Raw genomic sequence first — 21404 nt, 5'->3', positions numbered from 1 at the left:
ATCAGTTGCCTGGAAATGCTATTACGTTCAGTGGCCAGAGACAACCATTAACATCCCAGTCATATCTGAATAAAACTTCTAAACCACAGAGAGAATGTGATCTCTCCATGTCTGTATTGCTACTTCTAAACTGAAACTGTCACCATACTTCCAACCATTCAAATCACTCACAACCAGAAAAAAAACCATACATGTTACCAATCAATATACAAGGAGAACGTTTAATGTTGTGCATAACGTTTCTGGGTTAAGTATTTTTTTTTTCTCATCCTTCGGCGTTTGCTCATCTGTCAAGTCTTCAAATTTATAAACAGTACATACACATTATTTCGTACATTTTAATTATATCTGAAACATGCCCTCTTCGCTAAGAGCAGAGGATGTGTTGACCTTTCAAGCCCTGCCATGCCAGCTTCATTAAAGCAGAAGAACTGTCACTCAAGTGAAGAAAATCATTTGCTAAGTATGAGTTTACAAATTTTTACAGAGTGCAAAAAATGAAAAATCCCTGCTTACAAACAAATGTATTTGTTTTAGTCATCTGGCTATTTGGGGTTTTCTTTTTTGGTGGTGGTGTACTGTTTCACAAAGTAATGGATGTGATAAAGGGCTAAATACAGATTTAAACGTGCGAGACGGGTAGAGAAGGCTGCACGTTCTCATTAAAAAGAAATAATTGCGGAGTAAATGTTACTTAACACACCATGTGGGAAACCAGAACATGCAACAGTTGTTTTAAAAACTTTACTGCAATTTAAACATTGAAGAAATTAGCAATTAGAAAGCTAATTGGAGCCAATCCTTAATCTGCAAGAAAAAATAAAACAGAAAAAAAAAAAAACACATAAAACAAAAATAACCTCCTGCGTGCGTATGAGCACTATTCACTCAATGACCAGGTTTGTAAATATCAGTGAAGATTGTTTTATTGGAAGGAAACATTTCTGAATTGACTTTCACAGGATTACCATGTTAAAAAATTCTGTGCACTAATTTCATACATAGATTTTTTGTAAAGCAGCAGATGATCATCTATGTTTATTTTGGCATTTACAACTTGCAAACTTCTTTAAAGCCCTATAGCAATAATCCAAGGTTTCGGTGACCAAAAGGTTCACATAACAAAAACCACAGATTATTACTAACACCTTTTTTTTAAGTTTAAATGAAATAAGGAAGCAGGGCATTACACTAAATTTCTGGATTGAAGTATACTAGTAAAGGCAAACATATAATGCTTAAAAGAAAATAAACTTTGTCTGCTGAAGCTTTATTTTGGTTGTATAGGTTTAATTCCTTTGTATTATAATACAAGCGGATTGCTGTTACTGCTTAATTAAAGCAGTTGTATGCATTTTCATTACCTAATTTTTCCAATATTTCCCGAGCCCTCCCACCCCCCGTTACTACCATACACCGAATATTGTGGATATGAACCCAAATCATCCGAGTAAATCCAGTGAGCAAAGTTAGTGTAATGCACTGGTGTGAAGTGAGATACAAAAAATACAGTCTCTTCTTTTCAATCATCATCAAAGTTTTGCTGTAGAAGGAAGTTGGCAGCCAAATTCTCATTCTTCTCGCATGCGAAATAAGCTTGTATCACAAGTCCTTCAGGGAATCCTAGTGCTTTTAGCTAAATTACAAAAAGAAGCAACTGCATGAGTACAAATAATCCTCAGCAAGGACAATGCAATACATAATATTACAACATGCCATGGCTATATCCAGTTGATCATTCGCTTACCCTTTCTATAGCTTCTTTTTCCTGAGGTGTGACTTGAATGTAGTTCATATGACCGCTTCCAGCCTCTGCTGCAATGCCTCTTCCACCTCCACCTCCTCCGCCTCCTCCTCCACCTTGCCCCCCACTTTCTGGGACTGGGTCATTTAACATCTGAATAAATTGCTCTTGATGCTGGCTAATTTGCTGCAAAGAAATTGTTTGTTTTTTTTTAATCTTTAGTTGTCTACAATATTTCAGGTTTTTTGTAAGCAGAAAGACAATTTAATATGCATTTCTTGTTCAACCCCAGGAAAAGAACATAGAATTAATGTAAACCATTCCAATGATGTCAGGCTAATTTTGAAATACACAAAAAAAATTAAATTAGCATAGTAGCTATTTCTATCTTTTAAATAAAAGAAAACTGCATTTTAACTATAGTTTACTGCACCCTTTGCTTATCTGTTGTCTAAACAAAGCTATACACAGCTTTTGCTCACTAAAGCCTAACACATATTAAGGAAGCGCTCCAGAAAAAAACAAAACTGAAAAATAATGCAGTTTCCAAACACCAATTATACATTATGTAAAATACATACAAGACATTATATGTATTACTATCATTTAAAGGGTGATCATCAAATGAAGCCAAATTTACTGGCATCAGTCAACTGACCAGCCTCTTACTAAAAAGCGCAACCAATAAAGTACACTTGTGTCCTGAGGCTTAGAGCAAATAAATAGAAGGCCAATGAAACTACCTGCAGTAGTGAGGGATTCTCCCGACCGATTTGTTGGAGAAGTGCTGGTAATAGGGAAGGATTCTGCTGAATGATCTGCCTCATCTGCTGAAACTGAGGCTGATTCTGCAAGAAATCAAGGGGATTTCCTAGAAATAAAATAAATGAATAAATAATGTACCTATAACACAAAGCAATCCTTATATCACCTTAAGACAAAAGACAGGGACAAGATACAATTTTATTTGTTCTCCTGTTGTTTCATGAGACACAGACAGACAAGACCAACATAAATAAATTCTAACCCAAAGCAGAATAAGAAAAAAAAAAAAATCAAGGTAGAAGTTGGGGCCAAGAAATGTAATTGGTAAACATCCAGTAATTCTCTTGCCCATACCTTTTTCATGACAGTTTCAACAGTTATCAAAGATATGTCCAAGCAGAGCTCATAAAGGCCCAAGGCACACCAGATGTTTTTCTAGTGCAGTTGGTGACAGGCTGCCTTCCTGACAGGAAACTGCCTAAGTGTTCAGCCCAACTGAAGTAGCCCCATGTGCCATTACCCCACCCTCATTTTTTGTGACAGTAAAAATTTCTAGTTAAAAAAAAAACAAAAAACTGTCCTATCTTAGAATAAAAAAAAAATATTCTTGACACATCTAGCATAATTAATGTAATCACATGCTTAACATGCTGATTAATTGATTAGAGGTCTCACCTCCCGTTGAGGGTGTAGATGGTGTAGTAGTCGTTGCAGCTGCACCTGCCGCAGCGGGAAGAGGCTGAGTAGGTGTACTGCTTAAAGTCTGGGGAGGTTCTGCAACTGCCTGACCTTCACGATCACTAGGGATTCCCTGTTAAGGTAAAAATACAAATTGCAACTAAGAAAATAGCATTTTATTTCATAGCAATATCCATAATGATATATTACTACAAGAACTTACAAAAAGAATATGTTACCCACATTATTTTTTATATAAAAAGACATAATGGGTGGCTGATATGCTAACCTTTGCCCAACAGTTAGGGCTAATATTTGTCCTTAAAATTATTGAAGGCTGATCACCTCTCCTTCCCATAATAGGTTTAAAATTTGTGAGAAACAAAAAATGTAAACTTAGATCTAGGTTTGGTCTATTGAATGAGTCACAGAAAATTCTTTAAAAGTTCAAGGTACATTGAGAAGATCTAAAATGGAGGCCATGCAGACATAGTACAAAAAGTAATACACCTGCCTAATAGATATGGGGGCTTGCATCAGGGACATCTAAAAAAAAAAAATTGGTCTGAAAGTCCAACTCAGAATAGAGAACTTACTGAAAGCATAACACAGAAGGCCCACCACACCCTCAAAACATTCCTCCACCTGGTGCCACTTAAAACCCCCATTTCACTGCCTAAACTTTTAATTAGCAATGAAAGGAAAGGCCGGGACAATTAATTATCATAAAAACCTCCAAATGTTACATTATCCCATTCCAATGTAAGGCTTTTGTTTAAATTTTATAAGAATACTTGAAGTTAGATCTAATTGAACTGCCTACTGAGGCAGTTTATTCCCAATAGATTAGTCACAATAATGCAAGCTGGAACCCTATATTTATTCTGTAGAGTGCTTGACCGATAACTGAGTAAATAGCCCTAGCTCTCTCTGTTTAAGATAGCAGCTGCCATGTTAGCTTGGTCTGACATAACTTGCCTGCCTGCACATACTGCCTGGTAGCTCCTGTTTCAGATTACAGCACGGAGGGGATTGGGGAGGAGGGAGAGAGGAGCAAGTTGCTCATGCTCAAGCCCAAGCCCTGGAGGTTTGAGCTGTGAGAAGGAAGTCTAATACCAAAGTCCATGTGTACTCAATAGAATCAAAGGAATGCAGTGTTTCTTTTGACAAAGGACTCATAGCAGCATTACTATGATTGCTTATGGCTGTATTTACATAGACCTCTCTGATAAAGCTTACCGTATATACTCGAGTATAAGCCGATCCGAATATAAGCCGAGATACCTAATTTTACCTAAGAAAACTGGAAAAACGTATTGACTCAAGTATAAGCCTAGGGCCCATTTCAAGGGCAAGCTGTTTGGGGTGCGGATCAATCGTCACATATCCCATTTCCCACACATTCTGTAGAGTTAGGTTACCATAAGACCTGTCATTGAGGGGGTCACTGCCACTCTGTCACAGCCGCTTCAATCACTCAATATCTGTACTATTTATATAAATACCCATGCCAAGCACAGGCAATTTAATTAATATACATATTTAATAGGTAATAACTATTTTCCTAAGTGTCACAGACCTTTAAAAGTGCAAAAAGCTTAGGGCTGCAAAGTACAATTTGTGGAACCTTTAGATGCACTAAACTACAACTCCCAGAATGCCCAATCAGTCAGGAACTGGCTAACTGGCTAACAAGCTCTGATACATGATTCATGCAATAATGCCTTTAAAGAGGTTGTCAAAGTTTGCGCAGCTTACCGATCAGCAGCGCCAACGTTGGTTTGCATGTGTTGATACTTTACCTCCACCTGGCTGCAGACTGTACGGCGGAGCTTACCGATCAGCAGCGCCAACGTTGGTTTGCATTTCCTAATGAATAGATAGCGTAGATAGCGGTACTCGTCCGTCCTTGGGGGGGGGGCGCATCGTGTCACTCCTCCGTGCATGCGCACGCAGCCAGGTGGAGGTAAAGTATCAACTGATTCTGGGCCGGCAGCACGCACATTCAGTTATCCAGGGGGGAAGGGGTGTGTGCGCGCGCAACAAACGCATGTCATCGATTTACCGTATATATGCTAGTATATGCGCGAGTATAAGCCGAGACTTACTTTTTCAGCACATTTTTAGTGCTGAAAAAGTCGGCTTATACTCGAGTATATACGGTACTTAGTTTTTATCTTTCTTTCTCCTTTAAATTAAGGAGATACTTGCCATAAGAAGGTATTCAACTGCCCGGTCTGGATTGTTAAAACTTGCTCTCAGCGCAGCAATTACTTGTTCTCGCTCATAGCCCATTGACATAATTTCAGTTACCATATTTTCATATGATTGACCTGTAACTGAACAAAAAAAGCACATTTAACACTGAATAAAGGTAAAGTATTTGTAGACACTGAATGGAATATTTATAAACAAGGTGTACTTACATCCATATTCAAAAACTACAAAAAACAAAACAAAAAACTTTTGTCTAAGGACAAACCAATATTTAACAGGCATCTTCCTTCTTTAGTTAATAATAGCTAGGTTGGGCTGGGCTACCAAGATGCCCTAGAACAAGGATTCATTTACCAAAATATTCTAATTTTCCCACTCTATCCAAGTCTTTGCCTCGTTATTCCCCTATCAGCCCTTCCGTCTTCAAGGATGTTTTGCACAGCCATTCTCTAGTTTTCTTCTATTGCCCACTCTTTCTGTATCTCTCATTCTTGAGTCATGTCAGCTTTCCTTCTTGCCACATGGTAGGCAGGGTAGATTGGGCTAGAAACATGTGAATGATGAATAATCTCTGCAAAGTGCTGTATAATATGCCATTGCTATAAGTTAATACCCCTCTTGCTGCTCTATGCCTTTCAAATAGTTTTACCTTCTTTCTCTTCTTCACTCTGTTCATCATATCCTCATGTGTCTATAATTATATTATATGTACCCCACTGCATGATAAGGACATCGTGTTACTCACCTTTTCTCTTCAAGTAACATAGTAAATTAGGTTGAAAAAATATGTACGTCCATCACGTTCAACCATAATGCCTAAATATAACCTGCCTAACTGCTAGTTGATCCAGAAGAAGGCAAAACCCCAGCTGAAGCCTCTCTAATTTGCCACAGAGGGGAAAGAATTCCTTCCTCACTCCAAGATGGGAATCGGACCAGTCCCTGGATCAACTTGAACTAACAGCAATCTCCCATAACCCTGTATTCCCTCACTTGCTAAAAATTCATCCAGCCCCTTCTTAAAGCTATATAATGTATCAAGTCACTTGAATGGACACAGGAACTACAGCTTCCACCACCAGGAGACAGGACACCAGGAGCAAGTCTTTTTCTCTAGCTATCCTTGAATGGAATGGTAGCGTCACTTGTCTGGTTTCTTGTGGAAAGGGAATACAGGAGTGCAAAGCGCATGCTGGGTTGGAAACATCTTTCAGAAGAGATCGACGCCATCTGAATTATGTTGTCTAATATTGTCTTTTCTGGCTCTTAAAGAGGGGGTTTGGATACCTCCATAGTGGCCCTGGGTCTGAGAGCTTAAGGGTGTCTAAGATATAAGAAAATCTATAAAGGAATCCTCAAGGACATATTCAGGTTCATTAGATTAGAGTGTCAGCAATACACAGGTAGCCACTTACTTCATCAGAGAAGGAGGTAGGGGTGTAAGGTTTGTGGGATGTAAACTTTGTCTAGCTTATCCAATAATTTAAGGATTCCACAAGTCTAGAATGCCATAAGAAAACTGAAGAGCCCAAGTCAGGGGCCATTTGGTAACCCACTGTAGAGGTTAAGTCTGGGGGTGTCCCTGGCCACAATGGAAGGGGCAATAGATTGTGCAGTGCTCCAAAAAGCAGGGGGTACATACAGTGGATCACTGTCCCTAATGGCAAACTTTTGCCTAGGGTAGAAATACACATTCAGGCAGAGCGCCCCAAGTTATAGGGGAGATTGTATTACACTCTCACTGCTTAGGAGACAGTTGCTGTAGTGTCTTACATCCTGTAGCAATCACACTAAAATGAATAAAGAAGGGGCAGGTGATGGCTGAGAAGAGTACTGCCCCATATATCACCAACGAAAGAAGGCTTCTACCACACTGTGCGCCAAAAGGCAGGAAACTGTTGAACTGAGCTAAAAAGGCTGTGTTTGCTAGATAGAAAGAAGGCTTTGCTCCTAGTAGCTGTGAGAAAATATAAAATAGGTTGGGGATGCATTCAACTGAATATCAGGGAAGGGGCTACAGGACGAATAGGGCCAGATGAGACTTCCCAAAACACTAATGATATTTGTCTATCAGCAATTACTAAATGCAACTTATGTGTTGTAAATGGCTTATCTGTGTGCAAATACAAGCGATATATGCATTGCTGCTATTACTTTATAAATGAATATATTTTATATAAATGGGATTGAAGAATCTTAAGCATTCATTGTTATATAGTACATTATATTAGGATATATCTAAAGTACTGATTTTCAGTGTCTGAGGGATGGAATGCATCAAGCACCATAAGCATTACTCTCTTCACCATACAGAAAAAAAATCCTATGTAGTAGGGATATTTACCTTAACATAAACCTAATTGCTTGGACTTGTAATAAACAACAACAATGTATATTTCACTTTAAAAAACAAGAAATTGGGATTCTAATGTCATACACAAGATTCAGAAACAGTCATTTTTATACCTAGTGAAGAAAAAAAAAAAAAAAAGCACCAGAATGTTCTTTATCTACAATCTAATACAAAGCCTTACACTAAAATAAAACAAAATACAACCTATAATACTATGCCTTAAAAATAAAGAATTACTTACCGAGTGCGCTTGTGGCATCTTCAAAGAGAGATGGTCGAGAGGAATCAGTTGGTAAACTGCATAAGTATAAAATAAAAATCTATCAGCATTTTCCACCCCCATAACTTATTAAACATATACAGGTTTTTTTTTTCCATAGGCCAATAGACATTGGGTTCTTTGGTCAGTGCAGACTTCTGAGACAAAGCTGAAAGATGAAAAAGCCCTTTTCAGTGACATCTTATGGACTTTTTGTCAGATACATTTTCTTGTTGTTTGCATCCTATGTCTCTATCACTAAAACAATATTTTAAAATTATTATATGGCTGTTGAACATTCTAAAGCAAACACCAGTTTTACAAGTGCAGGCCAGCAGTGCTCAATATTTTTTTTTACCTCAAACCACTCATTTTTTGATGTTACTGTTTCTTTAACATGTAAATGATTTAAGTAGACCTAAGGTATGGTGATCCAAATTAAAGCTGGGCGGTATGACCAAAAATTTATATCACGGTATTTTTCAAAATTATATCGGTGTCACGGTATTTGACGGTATTTTTTTTTTCCATGCATGATTAGGTGTTAACCCCATTTCCTAATAAATTAGAGAATAATTACTGCAGTATTGAAAATCAGAGTCAGGCAAGCGAAGGATCGGCAACAGACAAGTCGTAAGGTAAATCAGGCAGGCTTAGTTTCCCAGGCAAGGCCGCAGACAACATAGCACAGGAGGAGGCGTTTGATAGCTTTAAATACCCCCCACGCATGCGCAGAACCGGCGCCGTCAGCGCGTTGCGGATGTGCACGCTTTGACATGTACGTGCATTTTGACGCACGTGCACCTGGACGCGCGTGCGCAACGTCCCGCGGACAACAGGACGCGCGAGACCGGGCCGCACGGGGTGAGTACCCTAAAGTGTAGTTTAAATTAAAGTAATTCCAATATAATGTACTGTTACCCTGCACTGGTACAACTGGTGTGTTTGCCTCAGAAATACTACTATAGTTTATATAAAGAATACTGCTGTGTAGCCATGGGGGCAGCCACTAAAATGAGAAAAGGCACAAGCACATATCAGATAACCTCTGTAGAATACAATAAGTGTTTTTTATCTATTGTTATATGCTATGAAATCTGTGCCTTACTCCTTTTCCCCCCAACTTTAAAGGTTGCCCATGTGTCTACTTAGCAGGTTACGGATATAAACAAGTGATCCCCAAACAGTGGCTCGTGAGCAACATGTTGCTTACCAACCCCTTGGATGTTGCTCTCAGTGCCCCCAAACCAGGTTGTTATATTTGAATTCCTGACTTGGTGGCAAGTTTTGGTTTAATAAAAACAAGATTTACTACCAAATAAAGCCCCCTGTAAGCTGATAGTTTGCATAGAGACTACCTAATAGCTAATCTTAACCCTTATTTGGCCCCTCCATGAACTTTTATGATGCTTGTGTTGCTCTCCAAGTCTTTTTACATTTGACTGTGGCTCACGAGTAAGAAAGGTTAGGGATCCCTGATATAAACTACAGTAGTGTTACTGTAGCAAACAAAACTTTTACCAGTGCAGAACAACAGTACATTACATTTCATTTGCTTTAAAAAAAAAACCTTCATTTTTTGTTGTAGCTGTTCCTTTAATAAATACATTGAACCCCATCAAAACTGCTTTTAATCACCATCTTTTACCTCCTCTTACATAATAAGTAGGAGTGAAAAAGAGGCTTGACAATTTTTCAAGAATATTAGCTTAAAATTTATTGCTATTTATTAATATTAGGATTTAACCTAGGTAGATAAATATAATCTTCTTTGTCAGCAGTTTTGAAACAATTGCAAGGTTTTGGAAAACTATAAGGGGTCAGATATGTGATTAAACGGCTACAGGCTATTAATATTCTGTAGTCCTATCAAATCGGCTTCTTTCGAAAAGCTCTTGGCAGAGAGAAATTCTTGATAACAAATGCTGCCACTATATTCTCTGACATAATCATGGATGATATGCACACCTTCAGACTAGGTGGTAAACCTGATGCAAGTTTATTGTTCATGAAAATAGATATTATACCAAAACCTAAAACACAAAAGCAAATGCAGAGTAACCAAATGAATATAAATACCTGCACTCAGTTGATGAGGGACTCACAGTCTCCTGTGGACTGTCTGTTTTTTCTTCAGGTTTCTCTTCCTTAGGTGCAGTGGTTGTGGATGGCTCAGAAGTAGGTGCAGCAGGAGCAGGAACAGCGGGTATGGAGAAAGGTACAGGCAAGGGTATAGGGGCGTTTTGTCGGGCAATTGGTGTATATGTTAGAGGGGGTGAGGCCGGAGCTGGAGCTGCAGCACTGGCTGGCTGGGATGCTGCAGGAGTAGGAGTTGAAGAACATGCTGCACCTTTTGGCTAAAGAAGAAAAATAGACAACAATTTTAATTATTTTTTTTTTTGTTGCAGTTAGAAATGTCATTAAAGGACCAGTAATACCATCAAAATAACATTGAATAAACATTTTAATACAATGCACTTATACCCTGCACTGGTACAAATAGCTTATTTGCTTAAGAAACACTACTAGTTATTATACCCTTTACTTATATAGCGCAAACATATTCACTCAAACTAGAGTCGATTTCATCAGAAACAAATGAACCTACATGTAGCTTGGGAGGAGACTGTGGAGTACCTGGTAGGAAACCCAGGCAAGCATGGGGAGAAAATGCAAACTCTCTGCAGATGGTGCCCTTGCTAGAATATAATCCAGGACCAAGGCAGCAGTGCTAACCGTTGTGCTGCCCAAATAATATAAATAAGCTGCTGTGAAGCCAGGGGCAGTCATTCAAACTGAATAGGGCACATGTTTACACAGCAGATAACAAATAAGCTGTGTAGAATACAGTGGTTTTAAGCAGGGGTCAAATGCCATTCAAGGCTGTTTACAAAGCTATAAAATGGGAACCAAGGCCATTGATATTTTCAGTGAGGATCAGAAGAGGATCACTGGCTCAAGGTCTAATGTCGACTTAGATCATGATCCCTGGGGATGCCTAACAAAATGGCAGCCCCCATTAACTTACATTTTCCTTCACCTTTAAAGGGTACAAATACACAGATTGATACCTCAGTTTTAATAAACAGAGAATATTGCTTACATTTCTTTTTAATGCGTCTTTCCAGATTCCTTATAACACAGCTACCATTTCATATACCAACTTACTTTTGTCACCATAACCACCACAAAGTTCTTCTCATCAATTTTATATTCTTTAAGGGCCGTGTCATCATTTAGAATTTTACCTATGGGGGAAAAAACAGTAACAAGTTAACCTGTGCAAGAAAAGAACTAAAATTCTTAAATTATTAATCCAAGTTATCCTAAAACGGATACAGTCTTAAGAAAACAGTGTTGAACAAAAGTGTTCACTGCTTTGAAAGCAGCCTGTCACTTGCAATTTACATTATGACTGGCAGTACAGTTACAGGACTAGGTCTTTACATTACTGTATGTGACACAAGTTTGTTTTGCTAAAAAAATGTAGAGAAGGCCGTTTCTGTTTTTATCTCACAGATTAAAGTTTCACAAGCCACACACCTAAAACAATACAAAGCGCTTTACAGAATAAAGGGGTACAAATACATATCAAGTACAAACATTTCACAGAACAGACGCACAGTTTTATATTCATGTATTTGCATACTGCTAGGAAACAATAGAAGGGACGGCCCTGCTTGTGAGAGATAACCATTAAAAGGGTGAGGAAGTGAAACATATGGCGTGGATAACCAGTGTGGCTGTGGAGTTCTCATAAACTATTTGATGGACGCCCATAAAATTAAAAACAATATAGTGCAATACGGCTGTGGAGTTGCTGCTAGTTATGATAGTAATAGTAAGCGCACAGAGAATGAGTGCAGCACATGAAAAGTTCTGGATGCGGGAGCGAGACGTCGTAATGAGTGAGAAGGAGAAAAGGTGGTCAGCCGCAAAGTGAAGTTCAATTGTAGGGGTGTACCTGGAAATTAGAGAGGTGAAGATGGTGGGTTCTGTATGATAGTTAGTCTGTGCAGGCTAGAGGTTGGAAGGGACTGGCAGAGAGGGGCAGCACTTGTGGAGTGGGAGGAGAGATGTCTATATGGGGATTTAAGTCAGAATTGCCATTTTACCACCAATGCCATCAGGAGCTCCGTGCTGCATGTAGTTCTATACAGGCTAATGACAGGCTTGTCAATTGAGTGAAAGCGTATCCACTTTCCTGCATCTGTGTACAAAAACAGGTGGAGGAAAGGGGACAATACACTATGTGAGCCCTTGCCCTTACTATCCCAGCCACCAAAATATAAAAATGCATGGTTTGTTTTTATTTACCTATTAACTGTTTAGTAGTTGCCAGGGAAACAGGCATTTTGAACAAATCTAGTTAAATTAAATTTAGGGTTTTTAAATACAAATATTTTTACCTGCATAAATTAACTTTTGACCAGCAACAGGAAATGCATCCTTCCCTTTTTCTAGTTCAATCTTTTCTTTCAGTGCTTTGACCTAATAAAGAAAAGAGAATAACGGTTGATCATTTAATAATTACAAAATGCAATAAATGAATATGATAAAAACAGCATAAAGAATTTTTAAATTCCAGTGTAGTGCTAAAAAGTTGTTCCCATATACAGGTATTTTAAAACAATTAATTTTGATATAAAAAAAATTATATATAATCTATTCCCTATGGGACCAAGCTGTAAATTATATAGGAACACATGGTTTATAACTTAGAGCAGTGATCCCCAACCAGTGGATCGTGAGCAACATGTTGTCTCCCAGTGGCCACAAAACAGGTTCTTATTTTTCAATTCTTGGCTTGGAGGCAAGCTTTAGCTGCATAAAAACGAGGTATAGTGACAAACAGAACCTCCTATAGGCTGCCAGTCCACATGGCTAAAAATAGCCATTTACAGCCCATATTTGGAACCCCCAGAAACTTTTTAATGCTTGCATGGTTCTCCGATTCTTACATTTGAATGTCTCACCTAACACCAGCCACCTCCTGCTCTGCTATTTTTCTGCTTCTGTCGCATGATCTCATCGATTGCTGGTGCACTTCCCACCCCAACGACGCCCGCAAGATTGCCTAAACTCTTGCTATTTGAACCAACATGCCAAACCCCACATTCTCCATGATGCTTACACCGGTGTCACTACCTGCCACTACCTGCCACTCTCACCCACTAGGCCCCCTCCTGCAAATCGCTCACAGGGCACTTGTGTACATACCCACAACACAACCCCGCAACACATGCTCACAGATTGCTTGCTTGGTGAAAATATGCGTTACAAGCTCTCATCAAACCCCAAAGAGCAGTAGATTACAATGAATAATGAACTCCCAACTAAAATATAAAAATATAGATATTATGAGCCAGCTCAGAGTTACGTGACCTGTATAAAAGCACTCAGCCACCACCTAACTCTTTGGTGATAAAATATAGCAACGATCTATCGCAGGCGAATAAGTCGCTCCGTGGGGTCTTGCCCTAAGGGTGAAAACACAGGGAGCTACTAGTAGCAGTTATTTATCACAGCTACAAAAATAGTCAATGCGTCATTTACGGATAATTGTCCCTACATGTGTTTTAGCAGAGGCAATTCTCACTATTGTCTATGGCAGGGGATTTTCTGGTGTTTAGCAGCTGTGACAAGTAGCTGCTGCTAAGTGGCTCTGTGTGTCTTCACCCTTAACAGGATTAGGGGCAGTTGCCCCATCTCAGTGTAGCTGTGGTATGTACTATGCTGAGGATAATGTCAAGCGATATCTTAGGGCTAGGAATATTTTCATTCTTTTGAAACTCTGCACAAGTCCACAAAATTTCTCCATTACAAAATAAATAAATAAATAATAAAGGAATTAAGTTCTTAACAAAACCCCCCCCCAAAAAAAACTCCTAGTAGCAGCTGTCAAAATGGATTCTAAGAGCAGCAAGCTGGATATGACCGCAGAGCATTGCTCACAGCCAAAGAACCCACCCTGTTCCGAAGTTAAACTGGCAAATGGTGCTGGGTCATTTATGAATGGATAAGCAGGCACTGAGTTGGCTAGTAAAGATTTTCTGCAAAACAGTGTTTAAAATTTATAGACTGCACTGTCAGGGTCACAATTAATGGGAAAATGTACAACCTTTTTGACATTAATTTGGTTCTATGGGCCTGAACAGGCAGCCATTATGATCCAATTGTCAGATCAGGACAATATGTCCCAGCATGTAAGTGGCCAACAAGCAGATTTTCATTTGCATGGTCTATCTGTGGATACAAATATGTCTTAGTAAAAATAAATAAAAAAAAGTTGGGATAGTATTATGCGCCTTTTCTATATATACCTAACAGAATGAGCTCATGTCAAAATTAGGTGTATATATTCTCTTAACATAGTTACATAGGGTTGAAAAAAGACCATTGTCCACCAAGTTCAACCCATCCGAGTAAACCCAGCACACAACCTATACTAACCAATCTATACACTCACATACATAAACTATATATATATATACAACCAGTAATACTAACTGTAGATATTAGTATCACAATAGCCTTGGATATTCTGATTGATCAAGAACTCATCCAGGCCCCTCTTAAAGGCATTAACAGAGTCTGCCATTACCACATCACTAGGAAGGGCATTCCACAGCCTCACTGCCCTCACCGTGAAAAACCACCTACGCTGCTTCAAATGGAAGCTCCTTTCCTCTAATCTATAGGGGTGACCTCTGGTGCGCTGATTGTTTTTATGGGAAAAAAGAACATCCCCCACTGCCTATAATCCCCTCTAATATACTTGTAAAACGAAAGCATTCATCAAGCGTTTTACATTTTGTACCCTAAACCGAAGTATTGCTATCCCTTACTTATATAATGCCAATATACAATGTTCATACATCATGGAATTTCCTTTACCAGAAGCTTATCATCTAAGGACCCAATCACACAGAACACTCAAGCTCAACATATAAAGCACTGTGACAATTACCAGTGTGAAAAAAATAGATGTTACCAAAACTGAACAGTTGAAAAAAATATGCATGAAAAAAAAAAAACCATTAGGATCCCCACCCTTTAACACCTCAGCTGCTTGGTGAGACCAAACTGGCTGTTATTAACATCACTTTAAAGGGACAGTAACACCAAAGAAATGAAAGTGTATAAAAGCAATTACTATATAATCTAATCCTGCCCTGCACTGGTACAACTGGTGTGTTTTCCTTAGAAAGACTACTATAGTTTATATAAACAAAGCTGCTGTGTAGCCATTCACAGGAGAGAGGGCACAGGTTACTAAGCAGATAACAGATAAATTATATTCTATAAAGCTTATCTGTTATCTTCTATGTAACATGTGCCTTTTCTCCTTTTTTTCCCAGCTTCAATGGCTGCCCCCATGGTGAGACAGCAGCTTATTTATATAAACTATACTAGCGTTTCTGTAGCAAACTTACCAGTTTTACCAGTGCAGGGCAACAGTACATTATGGGGCACATTTACTAATCCACGAACGCCCGAAAAGCGTTCCGAATGCGTATTTTTCGTAATGATCGGTATTTTGCGATTTTTCCGTAAAAATTGTCGCGACTTTTTCGTAGCCGTCGCACCGAGTACAAAAGTTTCGTATTCATTAAAGCTTCGGTATCGTGACTTTCCTTGGGCCAGGTTGGAGCTGCAGAGTGCCATTGAGTCCTATGAGAGGCTTCCAAAATCATGCAAAGTCTGAAAGGTTTGCCCGCTCAATACGAAAAAAATTTGCGACGATATACGAGCAAGTTGTAACGGCTACGAAAAAAATCGCAAAAAATACGAAAAAGTCACAAAAAGTTTGTTTCCAATCCAATTTTTTCCCATTCGGGATTTGGATTCGTGGATTAGTAAATCAGCCCCTATATTTTAATCACTTTGAAACACTAACTTTTAGGTGTTACCGTTCCTTTAAGGAAGTGGTTCCCAGACTGTGGGATTCAATCTTTTTACTACATCTGTAATCTTGTATGAGCTAAGGGAGGCCATTTCACAAAGGTAGGACCGCCAAGGAGGCTTGAACCAAATGTCAGAATAACAGTGCTTCAGAGTCAAACACCTGGACATAAGTTAGGAGATGACATAACTGATGTAGTGCAACACCTTTATACATGCTCTTTCAGATGTTATTGTGACATTTTATAACTGCAAGTTTTCATTTAAGATGCTTAAGGACGTACATATGTGGTGAGTGGTTGTGAATAGCTTAGAGTGACTATATTAATATGCTGATTTTACAAGAAGATGCTCTTAACGAGTGATTCTAAACCACTGTATTTAAAAACATTTTTGAACGCTCAAATATGTACATTATTTAGCTTAAGGAAGAGGTCACATGGGGATGGTAATAATGGAATACGCACTAGGGGGCGCTTGAAAGCTGACCACATGACACCAATGTTTGCTTTTTTTCAGAAGAAACACCAATATATTAATGAAACGCCATACCATGAACTCTGAGAATCCACGTTTTTAAAACCACAATGTGAAAAATCCTTGTGTGACCTTGCCCCAAGTCTTAAAGTAGCCTCCTTGCCCAATGTGCCCATGGGTTGAAGAGGCAGACAGCTAATGAGAGGCCACACACAGTATCCCTGTCTTCCTATTGTTATAGTAGTTTGTGTGGAATGCACAAAAGCTGTGGCTCCTAATCTACCAATGCACCATGAATTGGCTGATGTGCACAGGCTAATTACGTTTTCTAACCTGGACACAGATATAGGTTGTATTTGGCAGGGCACTATAAACTTAACATTGAACCTAAGAAACAAAGTTATGTGTTTGGGGTATACTTTCCCTTTAGCCATTTTTATATGAGGTCATTCAGCCAAGCCGACTATGTGAATTTCCAGAAATATTAATGAATTTTATTTCTTACACAGACATGCCTTATTCTACAGATTGAAAGAACCCATGCTAGCCTGTCTGTGTATGAAACAGAAAGGTACTGTTTAGTATACAAATTGTTGCCAAATATTGCTTGTAGTTGCAATTTATCCTTTAAAACTTGGGGGACTTGATTTTAATTGCACTTCAGACTTAAAATGCTAATAGGCAGTGTAGAACTCACGTACAATGAGGGAACTTAATGTGGCACCTGAGATTATATTTGGGAGTGGGAGTGTAGGCCAGAAAAATTCCAGCCCCCGTTACCACAGAAGTTGGACAGCACTGTCAGATATATATATATATATATATATATATATATATATATATATATATATCTATCTATATATCTATATATCTATATATAAAAGTTGCCTGGTTTGCTATGATATGCTTTTATGGCTAATGTCCCACAGAGCAATGTAGTTGCCTGCGACTAGCCACTCCGAAATACCATTCCACTGGCAACAAAGAGTCGCCGGTGGAAAGGCCCATGCATCGCTTCAGTTTTCCAAAGTCATGCTAAGTTGCCTGCAGGAGGAAATAGTGATTTTTGAGTAGCCCACAGAGAAACATTAAGTTCAGCAGTATGAAAACGTGCAATATAACCAACACATGTAGCAACTACTAATATTTCAGTTGCTCCATGGCACAGCAAAATCTCATGCCACAGGTTCTAGTAAAATATATTTTGTAATGGCTTCCAATTCATGCTGTCAGGCTCTGTGAGAGTCTTCTGAAGCTAAGTAAAGAATTCTTATTCTGAAAACACTCTGCTCTGCCAGTAAGCTGAAAAACCTAGAACATGAGATATTTCTTGGCTCTAATAGCTTTTCTACATGAAATAAAGCAGTGCAACTCTACAAGGAATAAGTGTACGAAGTCCTAACAGCAAAGATTTAATTGAATAGGAAACATGATGTATTCACCTTATCAATGCTAAATTTATTAGGTACAGTACCTTTTAATTTAAACCAATGTGGTTTTGTTTCCTTTGCTTGCCATCTTATTCACTTTGCTAATCAGTGATAGCCCCAAAATGCTGGATCTTAATTTGACTTAATAAAAACTTGGGGCTAGGCCCAAGTTTGCAAATGCCTGTTGTGTGGTCTACTAGACTAGGAGGGCGTGCCATCTCCCAAAAGGGCTGAGCACCAGGCTTATTGCAGAAGGCCAGGGTGTGTTTGTGAGACCTAGGTGACATACAGTATAAAGCGGACCATACGCGCTAAGATCTGATTGTTTGGCGAGGTTGTCAAATAAGTGTATCTTTCACCACAATGCCAAACTTCAGGCATATCAGCGGATTCAAAAATTTTTTGGCCAGATAGTGGTTGGGCAGGTCTTTCGGATGGCATCATCCAAAAAGGCATCAGGCCAAAAAGCTGTAGATTCCAGAAGGACTGAAAGGACAGCTTTTGTTGGCCTGTATATGGCCACCTTAACTGCTACTCTAAGCTATCAAATGCATGTGAAAAAAAGGTGACTAAAACCTATTCAAAATGTAAGTAAATCAGTTTTCAAAAACTTATCTATTTTACTTCATTACTACATGGAATGGAAAGGTTTAATGGGCATTTAAAGTGGCAGTTTCCCCCTTGCTGTGTAAATGTTACTTTTCAACTTGACTGGCTGCCCCCATGACTACACAACTGTTTATGAATGAATGAGACATGTGCAGAATATATTTCTTGTTTTTTTCTTATTTTAATAAAATTTATATACATATATATATATACATATATATAGCGAACCCAGGGTGGCACTCTGCTTCAGCTCTTAGCTCGGGTGCAAGGTAAATGATTTAAATATCCAAAAAAGACCAGCAACACCGAGTTGTTATATTCCAAAAACAATCAATTGTGTATTAAAAACACATGAACAGCCAACGTTACGTTTCGGTCCCCATCGGGGCCTTGAGAAAGGTCCCGATGGGGACCGAAACGTAACGTTGGCTGTTCATGTGTTTTTAATACACAATTGATTGTTTTTGGAATATAACTCGGTGTTGCTGGTCTTTTTTGGATATATATATATATATATATATATATATACACATACATATATAATTTGTTGGCTGGTTGGTTCCTGGCAAGTACATCAATAGATTAACAGAGAAAACCATTCATATGACATTACATTTAACAGAGAGACTGTAACAGATAAGGAGGCTTGTTTCAGGCAATGTACACAGATGCACTGTACTTATAAACTATAAATATATAAAATCTAAACCTCTAATGCAGTTAGTTTCATACTTTCTTTGGTTCAAGTATGCCTTTGAGGCACAAAAGTTAGGATGCTTATCAAAAATCTTACTCGAATACCATTTAATTGGACTTTTGTATTCTTTATTAAAGTAAAAACTAATGCTCACCACATTACCTGGTCTTCAGGCAGGACCTCACATTCATTACTCTGGGATCCCCAAGGAGGGCCAGCCCAGTTTGAGGACCACTACTCCACTATACCAAAAAATAAAGAGCGCTTATCGGCCAATGACATGCAACACCTGTTGCAGATGGGCAAATGTTTTTGGAAAGCACTGTGCATGATATTAAGCTTGTGTTAAAAATGGTATTGTCATGAAAGAGGGTAATTATGTGCTGACAGTATCCCTTAAACATTGTCACTTTAATTCCAAAGGAAGAGGTGGTGACAAGAGACCCTCTGGGGATCCTAAATAATAATTTCAACAAATGTGTACAGTCTGTAGTGAGTTTAAGGGAGCCTGCAAAATAGGTTTGTTCTGTTACAACCATTTCTGGCATGTCTCAAAAAAATGACTGTACCCCTGCTACATATTTGAGAGGGGCTTAATGTCTTGCTTCTTTAATGTCTGCATACTTACCAACATGTTTCCAGCATTATGGGAATACATCATTATTGTGTGGTATGTTATATGCATTGTGCATCCCCTTGAAATGTATAAATACACACACACACACACATGTATATTATATACAAGACACTATAAATCGATCAGGGCCGATATTCAAAAATATGAATATCCAAAATGCACAACACTGACTTTATTTACTGCATAAAATGCCAGTTGTGCACTAATACTACTCCCACCACATTCATTAATAAACTGCTTTATGACCCCCTGCCAACTACATGACTACTCTAGCCACAAAGGAAGCTGGGAACGCAGGACATGCAATCCCTCAGATCGATAATGCAAACTCATCCAGCGCCCATAAACAACAGAGAGCAGCTTTGCCCCGGGCACCACGTGACTGTGGCGCCCCCCCTTCCCCAGCCAGGGTCACGTGCCCGGTATCTGCCTGTAAGGCGAGCTAGGGAGAAAGCTCCCACATTAGCGCGCCCCCTACCCACGTCCCAACTACTAGTTCGCGCAGGATACCCCAAAATAGACAAAGATTTCTCTAGCGCTCCTGCACGTTGATAAAGCCCTCTTGGCCAGTGTAAAAACAACCCCACCCCCCCGTTTTATGAGCAGCTGTTGTGCGACATTCAAATACTGTGTGCAAGGCCCCATAATGCTTAGTGGAACCCTGAGGCTGCAGACTTTACCGTCTCCTCTCCGTCGATGTCTATCTTAAATGTTTGCTGCTGAAGGGTCTTCAGAGTGATCTGCATGGCTGCTGTCGTATGCTGTCCCCAGCTCCGGCCTGATGTTCAGCCTGCTGCAGTGTGATAGAAGGCGCACTCCCCTCTCTAGACACGCAGTATATCCGACTCGGAGACGCTTTATCCGTGTTGGAAGTAAAGAAGACTCCTCCCCGTTACTCTTCTACAGTCCGCCGATCGCTAAATGTACGGCTATGAAGTACAGTGTCCAGCGCTTATTTCGCTGTCTCATTAGTACGGCCTGTCCGCCGCCATCGTGACTCCGCTGACTGGAGACGCGCGAGACTAGGAACTTGCGCGCCTGCGCCAGGGGGCGGGGCTACGGTGCGGCCGAGTGGGTGGGGCGTGCGGCTCTCAATGACAGCCATGAGCTGTCACTTCGTGCGGTGATGTCACTGCGCGTTCTGCGTTCAGGATTTTTTCTATTAGTAGAACTCGTTCCGGCCTCTAAGCTTACTAGGCAAATTGTGTCATGTCACTCACACACTGTGTGCACAGCATGAATCAGCAGTGAAGGAGCAGCGACTTACCGTAAGGTCGCAAACACCCAGACTTGTGTTACAAGGGCTGGGTAAAACAATGTTATTGATAAGGGTAACTAATAAAGAGAATATATCATAAATTAGAACATGTCATTACCTCCAGAGAGAGGTATTAGCAGAAACTGGTTTTGTGTTTCAATTTAACTCCAGATGAATGCAAATTTAAAGGAGACATATCCTATAAAAATGAAGAATGTACCAGGGAATTATACTCCTCTAGATATAGAAGGATTGTGCTTAAAAAAGTAGTGTTTCAGACTGATTTATTGAGAAATTCCACAAAACTCCCACTAACCCCGCCCATCTGTTCCACTTCTTGCTGGCTGAATTCTCTGGATGAGCCTTGGGGCCCTC

The 21404-nt window shown here is 39.3% G+C and overlaps 1 protein-coding gene across 2 annotated transcripts; it reads right to left on the bottom strand.

Annotated features, from left to right (window-relative positions):
* Positions 1-201: 201 nt before the first annotated feature.
* rad23b (RAD23 homolog B, nucleotide excision repair protein) lies at positions 202-20832 on the bottom strand. 2 transcript variants are annotated; one of them, XM_012963733.3, is made up of 10 exons: positions 20452-20832; positions 12426-12507; positions 11185-11264; positions 10096-10373; positions 7999-8054; positions 5399-5520; positions 3185-3320; positions 2488-2615; positions 1748-1930; positions 202-1636 (listed from the first exon to the last, which is right to left on the bottom strand). In XM_012963733.3, exons 1-10 carry the CDS (start codon positions 20515-20517, stop codon positions 1523-1525), a joined length of 1245 nt encoding a protein of 414 aa, XP_012819187.1. In that variant the 5' UTR covers positions 20518-20832; the 3' UTR covers positions 202-1522. The 2 variants fall into 2 exon arrangements, with proteins under 2 accessions (XP_012819187.1, NP_001025578.1); NM_001030407.1 differs by having other exon boundaries at positions 909-1636; positions 5399-5526; positions 20452-20790.
* Between the last annotated feature and the right edge of the window lie 572 nt (positions 20833-21404).

This window comes from Xenopus tropicalis, chromosome 1, assembly GCF_000004195.4.
Source record: "Xenopus tropicalis strain Nigerian chromosome 1, UCB_Xtro_10.0, whole genome shotgun sequence".
In the NCBI taxonomy this organism is placed as follows: domain Eukaryota; kingdom Metazoa; phylum Chordata; class Amphibia; order Anura; family Pipidae; genus Xenopus; species Xenopus tropicalis.
The sequence above is the reverse complement of the archived record's forward strand: the minus strand, read 5'-3'. Positions and strand labels throughout refer to the sequence as shown.